This window comes from Lithobates pipiens, unplaced genomic scaffold (assembly GCF_037356315.1).
Source record: "Lithobates pipiens isolate NorthernLeopardFrog02 unplaced genomic scaffold, aLitPip1_a1.2 Scaffold_13, whole genome shotgun sequence".
NCBI lineage: Eukaryota > Metazoa > Chordata > Amphibia > Anura > Ranidae > Lithobates > Lithobates pipiens.
In genome coordinates this window covers 181,691,170-181,712,984 of record NW_027507718.1, presented here as the reverse complement: position 1 = coordinate 181,712,984, position 21,815 = coordinate 181,691,170, and the positions used below count along the sequence as shown (strand labels likewise).

At 41.6% G+C, this 21,815-nt stretch overlaps 1 protein-coding gene across 4 annotated transcripts in view; it reads right to left on the bottom strand.

Annotated features, from left to right (window-relative positions):
- TPM4 (tropomyosin 4) overlaps nt 1–21,815 on the bottom strand; it is a 106,001-nt gene that overhangs the window by 17,235 nt on the left and 66,951 nt on the right. For all 4 annotated transcript variants that reach the window (XM_077475950.1, XM_077475949.1, XM_077475952.1 and 1 more), the window contains one exon: nt 1,979–2,112. In XM_077475950.1, coding sequence (XP_077332076.1) covers nt 1,979–2,112 — 134 coding nt within the window. The remainder of the gene's footprint in view (nt 1–1,978; nt 2,113–21,815) is intronic.

Sequence of the window (21,815 nt, the reverse complement as noted above, 5' to 3'; positions counted from 1 at the left end):
GAGGCTCTGGTGAACACCATGCCCAAGAGGGTTAAGGTAGCACTGGAAAAATAATGGATGCCATACAAAATACAATACAAAATATTGGCACGTTGGGCCCAATTTGAAAATTTTCACTTAGGGGTGTACACACTATTGTTGCCAGCGGTTTAGACATTAATGGCTGTGTGTGGAGTTATTTTGGAGGGGACAACAAATTTACACAGTTATACAAGCTGTACACTCACTATTTTACATTGTAGCAAAGTGTAATTTCTTCAGTGTTGTCACATGAAAAAATAAAATATTTACAAAAATGTGAGGGGTGTACTCACTTTTGTGAGATACTGTATATGCACCGATATTTAAAACCAACCATTTGTCAGTTTACACCTGTTTTCCGTCCGATATGTTTTTTTTTTTTTTAAAACGGAAGAAAAATAGAGCTTTGATCAGTTTAAAAAAAACTGATAATGGATGTGAATGGATTAAGTTTTTCCATAGAGATGCAGTGATGTCCATTTTTCATCTGTCAATGAATGAATATTATGTTACTGGTTAAATCGAGGACAGGAATCACATTTCTATATGGGAGCCTTAAAGAGTTTTATTTTTTGGGTTAAGCACAGATCCTGGTCCAAGCAGATTAAACAACAGAGTGCTAGTGCTGTGTGTATGTGTATATAGAGGAGATTATATAGAGGAGATATATATATATATATATATATAAAAATACCCTGGCTGATCCCGTCACTTCCTGTATCCCCGTCTCAATCCCCAAATTACAAGTCTCCACTACTAGAGATGCTGGCAAAGGATGATTGTTGAAGGCAATTAAAAAACAGCCTTGGGTTTTTTAAGAGGGTGGAGAGGGTTGATATTTGCCCAGACATTGTCTTTAAGCCTAACCTCTTACCCTTACAACAAACTTGCCAACATTGGATCCAATGACATGGTGGTCTCCCAACATTGAAAAAAAAAAAAAAAAAAAAGTCTCATCTGTTTATCTAAACAGTAATCAGTCAACTGTTAGCTTTAAATGTAAGCCTATATTAGTCTCCCTGCAAACAGTAAAAGTCACTTGTTTCTGCATTAGTTTTCAGTATGTAAAACTGTATTGCAGAAAAGCAAAGGTCTACAAATTTGTTCAGCTGTTAGGTGATGTTGATTTTTGTTATTTACACAGCCCCAGCAAATTCAGCAAAGCTTCAATAAGTAAAAACAGTCTTTGAAAAGTAGTCCCTGCAAAAAGAACACTAGTCCTTACCACAGTCACAACACTCAAACGCAGCAAGGTGGAATTTTATTAAAACTTTCTAGAAAGTTTTTGAACTACAGAAGATCATAATCAGAAAGAGAACTTACAAACTGCATGGACAAAAAAAAATAAAAAATAAAAAAAGTGTTTCAGGCCGGGTTCACACCGCTGCGATGCGGGAACGCCGCGAATCCGCGGCGTTTTCCCGCATCGCACACCTCCCGCCGGCAGTTCACACTGCCCTATGCGGACGGCTGGGAGTGTCAATGTTATGTTAATGACACCCCCAGATCCGTCGGCATATCGCAGTGCGATCTGCCGACTCGCACAGGAATCGGATCGCATGGTGTGAACCCCCATGCGATCCGATTCTGTTGCGGACCCAAAAAAGGGTCCCGTGCGAGTTTGCTGCGGGAGCGCTGCGAATTCAGCCATACTATCTGTATGGCTGAACTCGCATTGCTACGGAGATCGGATGTGATTTGCTGTGCGAATCACATCCGGATCTCCCCCCGCAGCAGTGTGAACCCAGCCTTATAGAGGAACTGGTCCCTGGACTCCAGGTCTACAAGGTCATAGTGCTGAGTACTGTGCTTCATTTTCCTGGCTACCATATTAATTGTGATGATAGCATTTTTATAAGCTCTTTGGCGTTGCTTGCTAGAAACAAGAATAGTATCACACACACACACACACGCCCAGAATAGAAATATGTATTAAAATAAAGTATTTTATAAATACCTCTCACTCTCATCAGCTGCCTTTTCTGCTTCTTCCAGTTTCTGTAAAGCTGTTGCTAGACGTTCCTGAGCTCTATCCAATTCTTCTTCTACAAGCTGGATTCGGCGATTCAAAGCAGCTACTTCTCCTTCAGCCTAAAATACAGAAAAACAAAAACAAAGCATGAATATATACTTTCAACATTTTACTCACATACCTAAAATATGTATATTACTCAATGTATAAAATGAAAAGGAAATGCACCTCAAGGGGTGGTTCATTGATCAATCTTTGTGACCATATGCCACCAAACTTCCAAGGGCAATTTCTGCAACTATAAGTTAAAACAAAGATAGTACAGAAGTAAAAGTTGGACACCTACGAGGACAGCTGTGGTAGCATCTAAGACTGGAGAAGAATTTCTCTTAGCATAGTACAAAAATAAAATAAAAAATTGAGTGTCAGTAGCTGAGTGGGATGAGGCAGTTCATCCTCATGCACACCTAGCAGCGCCAAAAATGTTGCAATCACAGAGGATACTCAACCAAGACACTTGTCTGTGGGGTGCACACCCAGAAGATGTGCATAAATGACAGTTTCTATTTTCCCTCTACGACATAAGGGGTGTATTTGGGGGTAATTTCCATCTAGCCTCTGTGCGGCGAAGTATACCCTGTGCAGGAACTTGGTTTGAATCACCTTATAGATTATACTACATGTCTGGAGCATCTCCCCAGAGAGCCGTCTTGATCCTCATCCGTTTAGATCAGGTATGTTCGTCAACCAAGATCAGAAGCAAATTAGTTTGGGGGAGTTAAAGCAAAGTACACATAAGTAAAAAGAATAGAGATGCTCCATGAGGCCACTAATTATCATCAACACCTGCTCCACTTGGTTTGCCTAGAGGGTAATTAGTTTGGTAGATTTAGACTGTGCTGCACAGTACAGTTGAAGGCACTGAAACAGCATCTGGCTGGGTGAATCCTATTTAAGTTTAGGATCCTGAAAGGTTAGAATGGTCTCATTGTGTATAAGGTGCTGTAATGTTACACCACATCATGACCACCATTGAGGGTCAGGTATTGACCAAAAGCACAGCAGGTTAGGACTGCTCCTTAATGGCTTAAGGTAAGACCACCGATTAGGTTTGAGAAGTTTGTGCGTTTTCCATGCTCTAAGGGCAATTTCTGTAAGCGAAGGTATGGTGGAATATACCTTGATGCTCTAAAGACCAGATTGCTAGATGTTGGGATAGAGCCAAAAAGAGTGGCCTCCAACTGTACAAACTGCTATATTACCATCACCAGAATTGAAGGCCTGTAGAAAAGATGGAAGCTGTTGCGAGCAAGACCACATGTCTACATGGGCAGGTGTAAGGTGAACAGTGCTTTTCTGGGTGGGCTCCCAATCCCACCCCAGCCCAAAATTAAGCTGGAGATACATTACATTAATCTTATAAAAGATCTTTTTAGGGATCCACACCTGCCATGGTATAAAGACATTAAAGATGGAGAAGCAAATACAAATACAATTTGTAAAAAAAAAAAAAATTCATCCCATAAATGCACGAGGAGCACATGGTTTTTTAGCTGCTTCCTGAATGGGGCAAGATTTAAAGAAAGAAAGTACATCACTATTCATATTTACATCTAGAAACTTAAAACGCTCCCTCATCAATGCCATATTGCCAGAGTTCAAAGGAAACAGGATGAATATAGACTGGTTAACTACTACACATGAGAAGATCCAACAGTATTAACTAAATCTAGGGTGGCTTAAGAGGTTTCTGCATTCTTTAAATAGAAAAAAGGAGTCATAAGCATAAAGTGACAATCGACAATAGTCACTCTATAGTGGGGAGGGGTGCAGGAGAACCACCAGGGGTTACAATGCTAAGACAAATAAGCTGGGGGGGGGGCACCCTTGCCACAAACCTCTCTGTAAGATAAGTGTAACAAAGAATGCAGAAGGAATGTCATTAGTACAAATTCCCACCTAGTGAACAAATATTGCAGCCAATTTATAAACTTTAGTCCAAATACAAATTTATAATGTGGTGATGTACACAACTTCCTTGCACTGCCCACAGGCACAGGTAGGTCACACTCCAATTAGTTAAATGCCTTCTTCGCATCAAGGGAACCAACATCCCTAGTCCTTGTGTTGGTGTAAAAGGCGGTTAGAGTGCCAGACAAAGTTTGATCCATGTAAATTAGATGGTCAAGATTTGACTAAAGTTGTTTGGCAATAACTGTATTACTAGTAACTTTGCCTCCATGTTTAGTAGGTAAATTGGTCACTATAAAGTACAAATGTCTAGTTTTTTACCCAGCTTGGGCACCAGCACAATCACCGCCTCAGAAATTGACCCAGGAAAAAAAAAACCTTAGGAATTGACCAGCTGGAACATAGATGTGAAGATCTACATATTGGGAATAAAATTCAGGGGGCATGCTGTCTACACCTAGGATCTTACCCACCTGCCCAGGCAAGATATACCCTTGAACCTCCTCCTCATATTAGCAATTAGTTGAGCCAGCTGTTGTGTAAGTGGACCTCCAAGTAGGTAGACAGGGTAATCTCAGTACAACAGTAAAGCCTAGCACACACTGCCATATTTTTTTTTTTTTCGTTCAACCCATCGGGCTGAACGAAAAAAAAAAAACCCCCAAAAAAACCGACAGCTCAGGTCAGAGCCGCTGTGCAAACAATCCAATGTTAGTAAAGCGATCTCCCCTGCTGTTTTATTGTGCTCCAACAGGGTGAGCCCCCCCCCCCGGCCATTACACTCTGGTCAGTGCTCTCAGCCATTGGCTGACACTCACCTTGGGAGCTGGTCGACAGATCTTTTTCATTCGTGCCCCCTCGAACGGCTGGCTTCTGATAGACCGGCTTCTGTAAAAAAATGGGCCAAATGTCAGCTGGTTCAAAAGAAACCAGCAAACCTTTGGCCCATTCGAAGGGGGCATGACTGAAAAAGGTCTGCCGCCAAACACTTGGCCCGCATGTACGGGGCTTAAATATATAGATAGTATTATGTGAATTTTTTTTACTTTGCTGAATAAATGATGTAATATAATTATACACCATCATGTTAAGACACAACATGCATGTTAATGCATCAACTGCATTTAGATTTGTCTGATGAAAGAAAGAGGGCACAGGTCCCGAATGGTCACGTTCTCATCCATGAAAAGTAAAAAAACAGACATAAAATAAAAAAACCAGGAATTCACGAATGTGCTTTGTATTGAAGTTATTCCATTTCTGCTCTTCTGCTGGATTAAACAAAGATCTGTGTTCCTGAGGTGTAATGAAGATTACACACATAGTAGAACATGAAGTGGTAAAACAATTTAATGTATGAAACGAGAATGAAATAAGTGTGAGAAACTGTCTGAGTAGACGAGTACAGCTGAGGAAAAGATAAGTGCTATACGTCATGGGAACTCCACCTTTTTCCTTTATACATTGTGGGCTCAGTCTGTGAGGGATTTTCCTTATAAGGTAAAGGGCAGTATGGGAAGGCCGGGAACAGGAAAATGCCTGGCATGCCTGCAGAGACTAGTCGTAGAAACTGCTTCTATGCGATCCGTGCTAAATGATCATCTCTGGAAAGCATTACAGATTTTGTCTGGCTTCTAACTGATGATAGAACGTTTCATTTCCAACCGTCTTTACAAGTTCATACTTTGACAACAAAGTATGTGAGAAATGGCTCTCTACAGAGGCAACAGTTAACATGTCTTGGGGGGACTCCCGGAGCCAACATGTGCTGTCTATATGGAAATCAAGGAACACATCTTCATTGGCTGTTAAATTTTATACAAATGCTCAAAAACAAAAGTATTCAAAAAGCTTACCTCAATATATTTTATTAGAATTCCCTATGAAAATGCTTTTAAACAGTTGCTAACTGGGCACTTAAACCCCCTTCCTGCCCAGGCCAGTTTAGCTTTCGCACTTTGAATGATAATTGCGTGGTCAAGCTAGTACTTAAAGGGTTTTCATAGTCGGTTATAAAATTTTGCAAACAGGTAATTTTTCTCCTTCATTGATGTGCGCTGATGACGCAACTGATAGGTGGCATTGCTTAGCAAGTACTGATATGTGGCACGGGTGGGCACTGATTAGCAGCAGTGAGTCTGGAATGTGTTGGAACAATGTCCCGTTTACTCCAGATGCCAATTATTTTTTTCTCCTACTGCTGTCAGTGTGAGGAAAAAAAAAAAAAAAAAAAATAAGTGGATTACCGACTCTGTTTACATCAAGTGATAAGCATCTTACTCTGATCTGTGATCAGCAAGTAATCAACTCGCTGATCACTGAACGGAGCTCTACCCAGGACGTACATGGACGCCCTCATGGTAATTTAGGCCTGCACTGTAGCAGTCTTTCACCTATAGCGTGGGCAGGAAGAGATTAAAAGAACTCTTTGGACATTGCATGACCTCTACTAGGCATTTTATGATAAAAAGTAGAACAGAGCCTTTGTTAGCACATTTAAGGCAATAGTTCAATATTACAATTATATTAATGAATTTCAGTCTTTAAAGTCGGCCATACACAGTTCGAACCTCCGCCGGTTCAGCAGGAAACGGTCAAGATTCACACCATTAATGGGCAGGCTGAATGTACCAAGTTGATCGATTAACTTGGGTACAACCAGCCTGCTGGATATAGCTGCTAGCAAGAATCACTGTCTTCTCCTGGTGGGGATGGCTTCCTCTGCCCGCCCCCACCAGGAGAAGACAATTGCTTGGCATTGGGATTCCCCTGTCTGCACCGTTTGTATTAAATGGGGGAATCTGGCTACTTTCTTTCATGTAACCCGTAGTTGCAGGAAAGAGATTCACTCCGTGTATGGCTGGCCTAACAGGTTTTACAGCTGCTCAGATCAGTGTTTCTAAACATTTTTTTTTGGTCAAAGCATCCTTTAAAATTATGGACAATCTCGAGGCACCCTCCAAATTATGGACTCAGTCTGGAGGCAGGCACCCCATTATAAAATGTAAACCCTATTCTAGTAGTTTAACATAATGCAGCAACATCCACACAACTAGGAGAACCAACATTAGAGGTGCAAACTGGTACTGACTAGATTGCCAATGTTTCTCTTTCTCCATCACTCAGCTAATGTGACCCCAAAGCTGATGGAGAGAGGCAGGGGAGCCTCAAACAAGGATGCTATTTGGGTGACTGACATCCTCGTCAATTGATGATGTCATTGGTGGTTAGGATGTTGGCAGCTAAAAAGGTCATAATGGTGCGCAATGAAAACCCGTGGCTTTGTGTAACTAAAAAAGGCAGGCTTCATCCACTCACCGCCTTGTATACCATTTTTGGGCAATCTTTAGACAGTTTGCCAAGGCCCCCCTGAAAAAACTTCTAGGGAGCCTGGTTCAAAATGGCAGGCTTAGATGATTTTATACACATATGATAGGAGGAGGTTTACATTAAATTGTTAGGATCCTTTTACGCGAGTGGCTGATTAGATCCATCTAGGAAAATCAATCTAGACCAAAAAAAAGGGGGAAGCATGCAGAAAGTTTCATTTTCTGCCGTTTCAGATAGGAGGTAAAAGGATGTAAACTGACAGACATTTACAGTATCTCACAAGCGTGAGTACACCCCTCACATTTTTGTAAATATTGTATTACATCTTTTCATGTGACAACACTGAAGAAATGACACTTTGCTATAATGTAAAGTGAGTGTACAGCTTGTATAACAGTGTCAATTTGCTGTCCCCTCAAAATAACTCAATACACAGCCATTAATGTCTAAACCGCTGGCAACAAAAGTGAGTACACCCCTAAGTGAAAATATCCAAACTGGGCCCAAAGTGTCAATATTTTGTGTGGCCACCATTATTTTCCAGCACTGCCTTAACCTTCTTGGGCATGGAGTTCAACAGAGTTTTTACAGGTTGCAACTGGAGTGGTCTTCAACTCTTGCATGACAACATCACGGAGCTGGTGGATGTTAGAGATTTTGCACTCCTGCACCTTCTGTTTGAGGATGCCCCACAGCTGCTCAATAGGGTTTAGGTCTGGAGACATGCTTGGCCAGTCCGTTACCTTTACTCTCAGCTTCTTTAGCAAGGCAGTGGTCATCTTGGAGGTGTGTTTGGGCTATCATGTTGGAATACTGCCCTGTGGCCCAGTCTCCGAAGGGGGGGGGGGGAATCATGCTCTGCTTCAGTATGTCACAGTATATGTTGCCATTCATGGTTCCCTCAATGAACTGTAGCTCCCCAGTGGCGGCAGCACTCATGCAGCCCTAGACCATGGCACTCCCACCACCATGCTTGACTGTAGGCAAGACACACTTGTCTTTGAACGCCTCACCTGCTTGCTGCCACACATGCTCAACACCAACTGAACCAAATAATCCATGCTCTTAGTCTGCTTGTCTTCAGCAAACTGCAGGCTCTCTTGTGCATAATTTTTAGAAGAGGCCTCCTTCTGGGACGACAGCCATGCAGACCAATTTGATGCAGTGTGTGGCGTATGGTCTGAGCGCTGACAGGCTCACCCCCCCACCCCTTCAGCAATGCTGGTAGCACTCATACGTCTTATTTCACAAATTCAACTTCTGGATATGATGCAGAGTACATGGACTTAACTTCTTTGGTCCATCATGGCAAGGCCTGCTCTGAGTGGAACCTGTCCTGTTAAACCTCTGTATGGTCTTGGCCACCACGCTGCAGCTCAGTTTCAGGGTCTTGGCAATCTTCTTATAGTCTAGGCCAGTGATGGTGAACCTTGGCACCCCAGATGTTTTGGAACTACATTTCCTTATGCACCCTGCAGTGTGGTTGAGCATCATGGGAAATGTAGTTCCAAAACATCTGGAGTGGCAAGATTCGCCATCACTGGTCTAGGCCATCTTTATGTACTGCAACAATTTTTTTTTTCCTGATCCTCAGAGAGTTCTTTGCCATGAGGTGCCATGTTGAACATCCAGGGACCAGTATGAGAGAGTCAGAGCGATAACACTAAATGTCACACACCTGCTCCTCATTCACACCTGAGACCTTGTAACACTAATGAGTCACGTGACATTGGGGAGGAAAATGGGCTAATTGGGCCCAATTTGGACATTTTCACTTAGGGTTGTACTCACTTTTGTTGCCAGTAGTTTAGACATTAATAGCTGCTTGTTGAGTTATTTTGAGGGGACAGTAAATTTACAACGTTGTACAAGCTGTAAATTCACTACTTTGCTACAATGTAAAGTGTAATTTCTTCAGTGTTGTCACAGAAAAAGATAATAAAATTATTACAAAAATGAAATGTGAGGTGTGTACTCACTTTTGTGTGAACACATACATATATATACATATACACATACACACACACACACACACACACACACACACACACACACACCTGCCTAATCTAGCTCAAGTTCTGTCTCTTCCACGTATCACACTTCATACGGCCGCCATGTAAGCAGCCTTATATTAGTGTAGGGATTTCACTCTTGTGAGATACTGTATATTCACCTGCTCATAGATTCAACATGGGTCTATGGGGATAGCCAGGCAGTGTACAGAAACAGTGCTTCATCCAACAAATTATTTTGTGTATACTACCTACAGGGTAGAACATACAGAATTTTGTTTTAATAAAAAATGGTCACCTCTTCTTTAATGTTTTTGGCATCCTTAAAGCGAACCTGTCGGGGGGGTACCGTCCACAACAAAAACACTCACACACTTATAAAAAACATCCTGCTCTACCTCTTGGGAGAAAAACCCAGGGAGAGCATAGTACACCAATATTGACACTGATCCAAGTCAACAATTTGGCAATGCAAAATGCATTGCAGTCTCCTCAGCTACCTTACACAACATTGTCCAATTGAAGATTCAGTTTAACGCGTACCTTCATTCCAAAAAAAGGACTTCCATATTCTCACCTACCCCCTCCATCCCTGTTTTTTTCATAATTTTTTTGCCCAATTGAAAATGACGTGTTCCACTCCCCAGCAGCCACCCACAATATCCACGTCAGGTTTCCAAGGAGGAATCAGCTTACAGACAGAAGCTGGAAGGAAGGAGAGTTGACCTAACAGTGCATTATCAGGGGCCGGCTGCAAGAACCCAGAGGAGATGGCTCCTGATAACAGATCAAACTAGATTGCATGAGTACGCATATATGTTTGAGCATAAGCAAGCGAAAAAGATTTAGAGGGGTTTAAAAGCAACCCCCCCCCCAGGGGACAAGATATTCTTTAAGGACTGGTTATGACAAAAAAAAAATTTATATATATATATATATATATATATATATATATATATATATATATATATATATATATATATATATATATATATATATATATATATATATATATATATACATATACACACACACACACACACACACACACACACACACTCCTAAGGATCAGACTTTTATCATTTTATTTACCTTACATCATATGGCCAATTAAATTAATGTGTTTGTGAAAAATTTTGGACTACAAAACTGAATGAAAGGGGAATGTGGGCCCAATGACACCCCACTTCTGCAACCCTGAATTTCTACCAGCAAAAGAAGCCATGACCTTTCTGAAATGGCAGAGAAGCGAGGACATAAGAATTCTACAGATAATGGAGGATGGGAAACTCCCCCGGTTGGAAGCCCTGGGAAGGGACCATGAAAAGAAGAAGTGGATGCAATACAAGCAACTTCATAAATTTATAACTGCCCTTAAGAGAAGGGGGACACTGGATAGAACACCAACTCCATTGGAACTATTATTTTTGCAAGAACAGAAACCAATAAATACATAACTCTAATGTATACAAATATTTAATAGTAAAGAGCCAGAGCTGAGTTATATTAAAAAATGGGAACATGAATTAGGGATAGATATCCCCAGAGAAAAGTGGGACAAAGCAATTACATTAACACATAAGATGTCAATCTCTAGTAAGCATCAAGAAAGAAATTATTGGTGATATGGTACAGATGTCCAACGGATATGCATAGAATTAATCCAGAGAATAAAAGACACCTGATGGAGGTGTCAAGGGGAGATGGGTACAATGTCACATATTGGGTATTTCTGCCCAGAGAATCAGAAGTTCTGGAAAAAAAAATTATATAAAATATAGCGAGTCATGATGGGGAGCAATTTACAACCAGATGTATTGGTTTCTGTACTGTCTGATTCTGGAGTCAATTAAAAAAAATAAAAATAAAGAAAGGTATATTAAAAAACACTTAACAGTAGCAAGAAAATGGAAAAAGATCATCGTTATCAGCAAGATAGGAGGATAACCCAAGTCAAGATAGTGGAGAGAGAGATATAGAAGAGAAGGGGTTTGGTTTAAAGTGGGGGGGCTTGTCCCCTTTTTTGTGTGTGAACGAATGAGTGATAGGGTGGTAGGATGAGCGTGAAAGACAATTAGAAGGGTTACATATGGATATTGAACTGTAAATAATATCCGAGTGAAAATAGAATGTAATCCGTAATATTGTGAAACAGAAAATGGATTGATAAATGTTGGATGAGAAAAAAAAAGTTAAAAAAAAAAAAAAAAAAAACACTGAATGAAAGTAATTCAAAAATGGCCTTAAATGATTTTTAAGGCCATTGTTGGGTATATTTTCTTCTAGAACCAAAACATTCAGTATGTAGCTTATGAGATCTGATATGAAAAATGTATTTAGTGCAATATTGCAATTCATTTAAAGTGGCTGTAAACCCTTACAGATCAATTTTACCTACATGTAAGACTATAATAAGGCTTACCTGAAGGTACTGGAAACATCTCTTAAACCTTTTTAGGAGACATTTACCATATGCGCTTGCGCCGACATCATAAGCGCATGCTCAATATAGAAAGGGTACGGTCGTGTCGTTTCTATAGGGCCCGTCATTGTCGGCCTTCGTAGCCCCGGAAGGAAGAGGGGTGAAGCTGGACGCTTCCACCAGCGGGACATTGTGGGCTTCATTTGCAGGTAAGTGGCACATAATGGGCTAGTATGCGATGCATCAGGGTTTACTTCCTCTTTAAAAATAAAATAAAGTGAAGTGACAGAGTGGGAGCAGCCTCCAGTCCAGTACTTTTCACTACAATTTCTCAAAGATTTCTGGGGATAAATTGATAGGAGTTCATTTAATGAAACTGACAAAGCGTGTATCAGGGTATTTGTCAATCCAGTAAAAGAGCTGAACAGCCAGCAAGACAATCTGTGGGAAGATCTGTACAGCTGACCTACAGCACATTTACAACAGGAAAAGGAGTGCCTGCAGGATACTATGGTTTTATCCCAAGCCTTCAAATCAAAGCCTGTTGCTCATTTCCAGTCAAAGTGATTGTTCACAAAGAAGGCAGGGGAGGCATCAATGAATGAGCAATACTCCCCTACAAACCACTCAGACAGTAAAGTAAATCATTTCCCATAGATAATTTGTTAGCTCTACTCCAATTCAACCTTCCACTTAATACTAAAAAAAAACAAATACCCAATTTGTAAACTCTTAACCACGTCCCATCAGTGTAACACACACACACACACACACACACACACACACACGTGTCAGTGGGAGAATGTCAGCCCTTCCTTCTCAAAACTGGTCGCTCAGCTGTCGGCCAATTGCCAGCTATTATCTCTCCACAATGACTCACCTGTTGATATCCTGCTCGTCAGTCCTGCCTACTTAAGCTGTCCAGCCCAGATGTTCTCTGCCTTCACCTTGGTCACATCTCTAGATGCTCTCCTGTGTTCCTGTTAAAGACTTGCTTGGCTGACATTCCTTCTGGCTCTAGATCGGTGATGGCGAACCTTGGCACCCCAGATGTTTTGGAACTACATTTCCCATGATGCTCTGTTACACTGCAGAGTGAATAAGCATCATGGGAAATGTAGTTCCAAAACATCTGGGGTGCCAAGGGTCGCCATCACTGCTCTAGATCCTGCTTGCTGTTCTACTACACGCAACTCTGGCTCCCTGATGTTTTGGCTTGTCTGACTATCCATTCCGGTCCCTGAACTCTGGCTATGTTTTGTCTACGTTTACTCAGTTTACTTTTTTATTATCATTATACAAGTACAATTGAACCGTACTTCTGCCTCAGTCTGATCCATGGTTTCTGGCATAGAATCTTAATGTGGAACTAATCCCTCCTATCCTTTTCAGCCATGAAAGTTGCCATCTTAGCTTTTGTATGATCAGTGACTGCTCTGGTGCTGCACATGTGATCAGTTATGATTCCAGCTATTTGATGGTTTGACAGTTTGGTTGATAGTACAAACATGACAATTAACATTCCTGGCATGCCGAGAACGTAGCATTTTTTTGAAACCATTGAATCGATGGGTTTAGTTCTGCTTTTACACCAGCTATATACATATATTTGCCAGTCCGCTCCTGTCAAACCATGAATCAGACAGATAGAAGTACAGTTAAATCACTCTTGTTTAAAAAATAATGAAAATAAATAAATAAATGTTAACAGAGTAAACTTAGTCAAAACATAGCCAGCGTTCAGGAACCAGAATGGATAGTCAGACAAGCCAAAATGTCAGAGCCAGAGATGAGCGTAATAGAACAGTAAGCAGGATCTGGAGCCAGAAAGAATGTCAGCCATGCAAATCTTTAACAGGAACACAGGAGAGCATCTCTAGAGATGTGACCAAGGCAAAGGCTGAAATCATCTGAGCTGGATGGCTTAAATAGGCAGGACTGGAGAGCAGGATATCATCAACAGGTGAGTCTGTGGAGAGATAGGAGCAGGCAATTGGCCAACAGCTGAGCGGCCAGCTTTGAGAAGGAAGGGCTGAGCCCAGCCCTAACAATTCCACTGTTCTGTACTGGGAGTGGGCTCTTAGCTATGGCACCCCATTTATGGTTCAGTGACCTCACTCCCATCTTTCAGAATCCTACATCAGCCAGCACTAAGGGGTTTAAGTATATGTAACATTTTTTTATACCTTGGATAGAGTGGGGAAAGTTTAGACCCCATCAGCCAAGATAATTTGACCCGGCGGCCATTGTCACTCAGACCAAAAGTAATGGGAAATCATTGAATGGGAATAAATAATGGTAATAATCTATGGGAAATTTCCCCTCATGTAAAATCAGAGCTTCACCCCTAAAAGGGTAGTATCATTGTTCTGCCTGCTCCCCCCCCCCTCCATTTTTGGATACTATTTTTTGAAAGGAGGGGAGTGTAGCTTCTTTTGACAGGCACTCAATCCCACTTCTGCTTGGATCGCCTAGGTGACATGAGCAGAAGTTTAGCCCACAGCCTCTTGGGACAAGTCACAGGTCCCAAGAGCATATCGGACCTCTGTTAATCTGCAAGATGGGAAGCAAAAAAAAAAAAAAAAAAAAAAAAAAAAAAGAGTCTTTCCAAAACAGAATACAAAGAGGAAACAAAAATTGTCTGATACTGCATCCAAAGCTAAAAAAAAAAAAAAAAAAAAAAAAAAAAAAAAAAAAAAAAAAATGGCTTCACATACACTTTAATAATGACTGTCTAGCTTATTGAACGTAGCAATGCTACATTTAAATTATAAAAGAGAGGAAAACCTAACACAACAGGACATATGTAAACTAAAATGATTAACACCTTTGAAGCCTTCCCGATACAAAAGGATGGGATTATGCAACTAGAACAGAGGGGACATTCCTCATCCTGCCTTTCCATGGTGATTGGATCTAGGTGCCTGGGGCTACCTGTATGCATAAGGTTGGTGTATCTTCCTGACAATCATTAGGCCTGGAGAAATGACTTGGATAATCCTAAACATCGTCAACATTACTGAACAAGTCCAGTTGAATGCAACTACTACTAGATAGACATATAGGGGGTTATTAACTAAAACTGAATGGTGAAAAAATCTGGTGAAACTCTGCATACAAACCAATCAGCTTCCAGGTTTTGTTGTCAAAACTTAATTGAAGAAGCAGATTGGCTACCATGCACAACTGCAGCAGTTTTAGTAAATGTCCCCCATAGAGTTTATTTGCAATGCTGTAGAAATGTAGGCATAGTGGATATTAGGGTCACAGCAAGGCCTCAATATGCTCCTAGTTATAGTGTGGCTGGACTATTACAATGTCTGAATCTGTGTTACAGTATACAAAAATGTGCTATTGCAGCTTTTCTGCAACTTAAATACCATCCAAGAAAAACCTCACTCATCAAATGAGCTAAACGCTGGCAAATGAACAATACCAGAAGCTTGGTTATAGCAGAGCCCACGCCCTGCATCCTTTCAGATAAAAAGCCAACTCATCAGCTAGAGGCATGTACTGGACTGAAGTATATGTAATGTTAGGGAAATGCTCCTTCCTGCTTTCTAATTGAGCTTTTGAGGTTTAATATAGGATACAATTTCTTTCAGACCGTTTTAAGAACTACAAACCAAGTTATTAGCATCGTCATTAAAAAGTAGGCAGCTTAATACCAAGGTTTTTTCCCCAAAATTCGTACAACTAATATCCATCTAAACCTCACATTTCCACCATCCCGTGTCACAAAGCAGATGAACGCTTGGGCGTTATGCAATGTGATCCATTCAGACCCCATTGCAGCAAAGTGCCCAAATCGTGCAAATTTCCAAGGAAATGAGTTCTCGGGAAATTCACAGATGGAGGAAAGCACAATCAGCAATGTATTTATGATTAGAGTTTAGGTAGGCGACACAGGATATCATAAATCTGAAATTCTGAAGAGTGAGGTCACCATTCTCACCGTGAACCACAAATATGGTTCAGCAGAATCAAATATCTTGTCAGATAAAACAATTCACAGAGAAGTATTTCAGCTGTTTGGCCAGTCTTGCTTTAAAGATTTACAGTTAGGGTTCATTCGCTTGTAGCATCCCATGTCACCCATCTGGAAAAAGATCTGTGGTGGAACACTTTTCAGTTGACAGGAGGCTGGGAGGTGTCACCTCCTCATTCGCCATAAATGTAAATGCATCTTATGTGTTTTATATTAATATATTTAATAAATTATGGCTTTACACTATGGGAGCCCCACTTGTCTTTTTCTTCCCATCCGTGGAAAATCATCCTAAATACAGCTGATCTTGAAACACACAATCTAGGGCAGTGATGGCGAACCTTGGCACCCCAAATGTTTTAGAACTACATTTCCCATGATGCTTATGTACCCTGCAGTGTGGCTGAGCATCATGGGAAATGTAGTTCCAAAACATCTGAGGTGCCAAGGTTCGCCATCACTGATCTAGGGGTTTTTATTCCCCAAAAGCGCAAATGACCACTCTATCAATAGATCGTCAACGTTTAGGGGTGAGTGTACATCTATGTGGGGCACCTCTGTCTGAACACAAAGCATTGCAGCACCCAATATTTATCCGTGCACGAGCACTTTTCACAAAGTGGGATGTTTTTAATAATGGGTATGTTTAATTCACCTATGTTTAAATTTATATCAGCTAAGTGTGGTGTTTAAAGTGGTTGTAAAACCTTACAAACCACTTTGACCTACAGGTAAGCCTAGATCAGGGATATGCAATTAGCGGACCTCCAGCTGTTGCAGAACTACAAGTCCCATGAGGCATAGCAATACTCCGACAGCCACAAGCATCACACCCAGAGGCAGAGGCATGATGGGACTTATAGTTTTGCAACATCTGAAGGTTCGCTAATTGCATATCCCTGGCCTAGATTAAGGCTTACCTGTAGGTCCAAGAAATATCTCCTAAACCTATACGGTTTAGGAGATATTTACAAAAAGACAGAGGCGCGCAGGAGCACTGGGCTGACCGCAGATCATGGCGATATGCCGCTCGTGTCGGCCCCTGTGCGCATGCACGGGAGTGACGTCATCGCGGCTCCGGCGAATCACAGCGAGACCCGGAAGTCGCTCCGGCATACATAGCAGCGGCAAAGAGGAAGACGGAGGACTGCTTCGTTCTTAGGCAAGTTATTCATAATGAGCTAGTATGCATAGCATACTAGCTCATTATGCCTTTGCCTTACAGGGTGTGTGTTTTTTTTTTTTATTGCCTTTACTTCCTCTTTAACCGCTTAATTTTACAGTGAAGCTAGTCAGCTCACATTCACACTGCTGCTGGCATTGGTTTGAGTCATTTTTCATTTTAATTGGCGCAAAGCTCCCCCCCCCCCCCCCCCCCCACCGACAAAAATACTAGTCTATGTTATTTGTCAGGTTTGATGAATGGACAGCACAATGCCCTCAAGGAAGGAGGATCCTTCCTTTATGTCAGACAGGAAAATGGAAGGAAATAAATCATCGCAAGACTTCAAACACAAGGGTATGGCCTTTTTACATCACTCTCCAAATGGATGGTAAATGGGGGGGATAGAGGCAATGTAGTTATTTATAACTTTCTGTAAGGGAACCTTGGAGAAATTCCATCTAGATACGACATGAGCCAGCACATTGGTTACCAAGACAAACTGCTGCAAACTGGAGCATTAATTCTAATGGAGCATTATTTCTAATCCTATCAGATGCAGTCACTGTTTGGATATTTTTAGGCAGCTGCTTGAATACAATAGCCAGCAGTGCAGATTCCTTCATCTTGCCATCAACTAATCAACCGTGTATAGCCAATGCAAACTGGCAGCAACCATGATTCTTATCCAGAGGTGATCGCAGTGTACATGTTCCACAGCTGAGGAAACAATTTGCTTGTCGATTTTCCAAGAAATTGTTACTGCCGTCCAGCATACCAGAAATATCATGATTAAAAAAGGAGGTGTAAAGGCGGGGGGGGGGGGGGGGGGGGGTTTATCTTAATGCATTAAGATAAAAAAAAAAAAAAAAACTGTGTGTTCAATCTCCCCAGCAACCCTAACCACTTACCTGAGCCCCAGGCTGCATGACTCCTGACTGTCTCTCTGGATGATGCTGATCACCTGCACACCCCCAAATATGCATATAAATAAAAACCCCACCATACCGCTAGCAGTACACAAACTGAGCATGTGCAGAGTGACTCCAAAGGCATTGTCTTAACAGATGGATGGGGACAGTGGAAGAAAAAGATGACCAGAAACAGAATCAAACAGCCTTTTTACACAACCCCTTAGGTTCCACAGGGAGTATAACAAGCACGCTTTACTGCATATTCTGACTGATTTTACTGCTGTGGATTTAGTATCACTTTAAAAGCAGAAGAAAATTCATCCATTTAACAGTTGGCAAAAACAGTTACATTCAAGGCATGCCGTGAATCATAATGGTCATAGTTGCTTGTGCTCTCAACTGAACTGTCAAGCCTTCAATGACTGGTGTCATAACTGATCGCAAGCAACTACCATGGCCACTACAGATCAGACCAAGATGGTGGCTTCCTTGGCTGGAAATATTGGATGGTTTAGTTTGCTTCAGATGTGGGAAATGTGCAGGAGATGGGATCGTGGATTGCATACCAACATAAATGTCATACAAAAACAGATGTTAAAGAAGACCACAGAAGACAGCTCTGCCCTATAAAATAATCTTACAATTTATGTCTGATGTTCACAATGACAGGCTTGGGCTGTGTGTACCACATTCTCTCATTCTGAATGAGCTCATGTGATGATTCATGATGAGGAATGTACTGCTAAAACAGGTATGGTCTTCTTTTGTTGTCTGCCCGGACGACACTGAAAGTGTTAGGACATGTCAGCTTGTCACCGTAGCTGTAATTGCTTGGATGCTGTGTAAGCACTGGTGTCCCATTAATACGGCGATAACACAAGTGCTCAGAGACTAAGGATTTCATACTGCGACCAGTTTAAGATTAGTCAAATCCATTGCTGGGTTATTATATAGGGCTCTCAGGACAGAAAATAAGGGTTTTTCGGACAGGGACTTGTGTTTTAAGACTCCTACCTGTGTGTGTGTGGTGCCATTAAGAATCAATGGCACTGCAATGTGCAATGGCTAGTTTTTTGCTCACTGAAGGAACATGAAGGCTGATATGGGGCCTAAAAGGCTGCATCTTCTGTCAAGCAGATATCTCAGTCTTGAGCATCGCTTGCAGCCCACACACAGACCCCTAAGCCAACGTGTAGGCTTTGTAGGAGACCATGTAGTGTTTATTTTCTAGAGGAGACATGTCTCACCTGCTTTCAAGTATCACCAAGACCCCTTTCACACTGAGGCATTTTTCAGGTGCTTTTGGGCTAAAAATAGTGCATGTAAAGCGTTTGAAAAAAAACCTCCCCTGCAGTCTGTGTGAAAGCCCGAGTGCTTTCACAATGAGGCGATGCGCTGGCAAGACGTTAAAAAAAGTCCTGCAAGCAGCATCTTTGGATGAGGTTGGATGGTGAAGGAGCGGTGTATACACTGGGTATTTAACCCAGTCACTGGCCGCTAGCGGGGGTTAAAAGCACCCCACTAGCGCCAAATATCGCCGCTAAAACTAGCAGCGTTTTACCATCAACACCCGCTCCAATGTGAAAGCAGCTTTACGATTATCCATCCTGCATGGATTCTAGAATTTGGCAGAAATGGAGGACCATTTGCATCCTAAGATTCTATTAGGCCGCACCTACCCTAACTTGCGCATGGACGCAAATCCTTGAACGTGACGTGAGCGCTCAGGGACTTACACCTATGTGTGAGTTTACGCAAGTATGGCGTATACACACAGCTATTCATCGTTATGGGTAGCTGTGTCTTCCGGGCATGGAAATATTCCCACAATTTACATTATATAGGCCTTGTGCGCCCATGTGCGTGAGGACTAAAGAAAAAAAAGTTTCAAAGAATTTAGTAAGCTGCAATTGGCAACCTTCATCTGAGGTCTGCCTTTCATTTTGATGGTTTTGGAATGGGAATCAAGTATATAGTGAATTTTGATGTATTTGTTGAATGCATGTTCTGGGTTTGTGATGTGTTCAAGCCAAGCAGTTAAACATTTTCAAAAAACAGAGCTCAGCCATGGCAACCCGTACATTTCTGTTTAGACAAACGGTTCTTCATTTTGACAGTAAAACAATGGGTTAGGGTTAGCAGCAAAAGTGAGACAGAATTGATTCGAGGACTGATAACAGTACTTGTAGGGACAACAAGCTACCCCTTTCTCCAGCACTATTGTTCCCTCAGAAATGTTTTAGGCCAGGTCAGGAGTGATTGATCAGACATGTGCTCCACTTGCCTCAAGGATGGGCAGATCTGTTTGCTCATTGTTCCCAGAGACTAGAAGAGTAGATAAGAAGGCAAGAGTACACAGTTTTCTAGCACAATCTGCTGCATTAAAGTGATTCTAAAGCCTCAGGCTGGGTTCACACCTATGCCAATTGGATGCCAGCTTCTCCACATCCATTTCGCATTACAGGATATTGTGCCTGGATTTTTACCTTAAGGCCAGTCACACAGAGCAAATTTCTTTCCTGCAACCATGGCCTGGAGTGCCGATGGGTGGACCCCAGAAAAGGAGGATTGGGCTGCTCGCTAAGTTTAATATGCTTGTTATTCTAACAAAAAAGGTTTAATCTTGCTTTAAGCGTGACCCATACTCAATGAATAAAAAAAAAAGAAAATAACCAAACAAAATTCCTTCATCCATGCTAAACACCGACATTGGCTACTTTATCTTGACAGCTGTCAGAATAAATTGACGGGGCTGGTTTGGCTGGTTTGGCTGAAGATTTTCTGTTGGCCTCCTTTAACTACTTGAGCTTTTACCCCCTTCATGAACAGGCCATTTTTTGGTAATTGCACGGTCATGCAACACAGTACTCAAATTATTTATATCCTTCCACAAAAGTAGAGCTCACTTTTGGTGGTATTTAATCACCACTGTGTTTGTTTTTTATAAAATAATAATTTATTTATTTTTTTCCCCCCTTTACTTTCTGCTATAAAGCAGATCTATTTTTTTTGTTTTGTTTTTCAATATAATTTCTTCACACATTTTGGCTAAAATGTATTCTGCTGGACAATCTGACACCGACGCTGGGGGTGGGGGATGGGGGTTGTGGGGAACTAACTGCCACTGACATCCCCAGTGATCAGTGCCAAGGATATACACGGTCACTGTACTAACACTAGCTGTGAAGGGATTAAACATCTGTGCTGTTTTTACTAGGCAATGCACTGGTTTTTACTCCCCGCTTAGCAGCAATGTGCTTTTTTTCTTCCCTGCAGTCTGTAGAGAGCTCCATGTTGCTTACCTACACAGGGCTCTCTTCTGTCATTTGCTCAGCTGATTGGTGGGTTTGGGTCATAAATCATTGGCCAGGACCTCCTAGGACCTGTAGCAAAAAGACAGCACAGCCGGGAAATCCCAAATTATGTTCATGTACATGATTTTGCCCAGTGGGGCCATCCTGCGGCAGTATAAGTGAAGAGGGCGTTCCTAAAGCGGTTATGGCTGTCCATACATTATACAATTGTCTTGTACAATGTTCCTTTGGGATTTACCGAACCCATATAAAGAAGATAAAACCCAAACACTTAAAGGCTGGATTCACACCTATGCATTTTTAGTGCTTTTTGCATTTTCCAGGTTTGCCCTACAGTCCATTTAACATGGTTTCCTATGGAACACGTTCTGTGGTGCAAATCTGCAAAATGCAAAAAGCGCTAAAACTGCATAGGTGTGTATCCAGCCCAAATTTATATGCAGTTAGGCAGGCCCTTGCACTACATACAGTAGCTGAAGCTAAAGGAAACTGAATAAGAAAATTGTATAATGTATGGGTAACTTAATTAATGAAGGTCGTGTTGTGGCGGTGCCACCTATATAGTGGGCTTTATCTGGATCAGCTGAAATTTTCAGAGAGTATATGGCCAGTTTTAGTCTTCCATGGAGGTACAGGGCAAAACTGGGAAAGAACATGTGAACGTTTTCCTCTAATGGTAAGTAAAGGAGGACAGAGCAATAGTGACGTT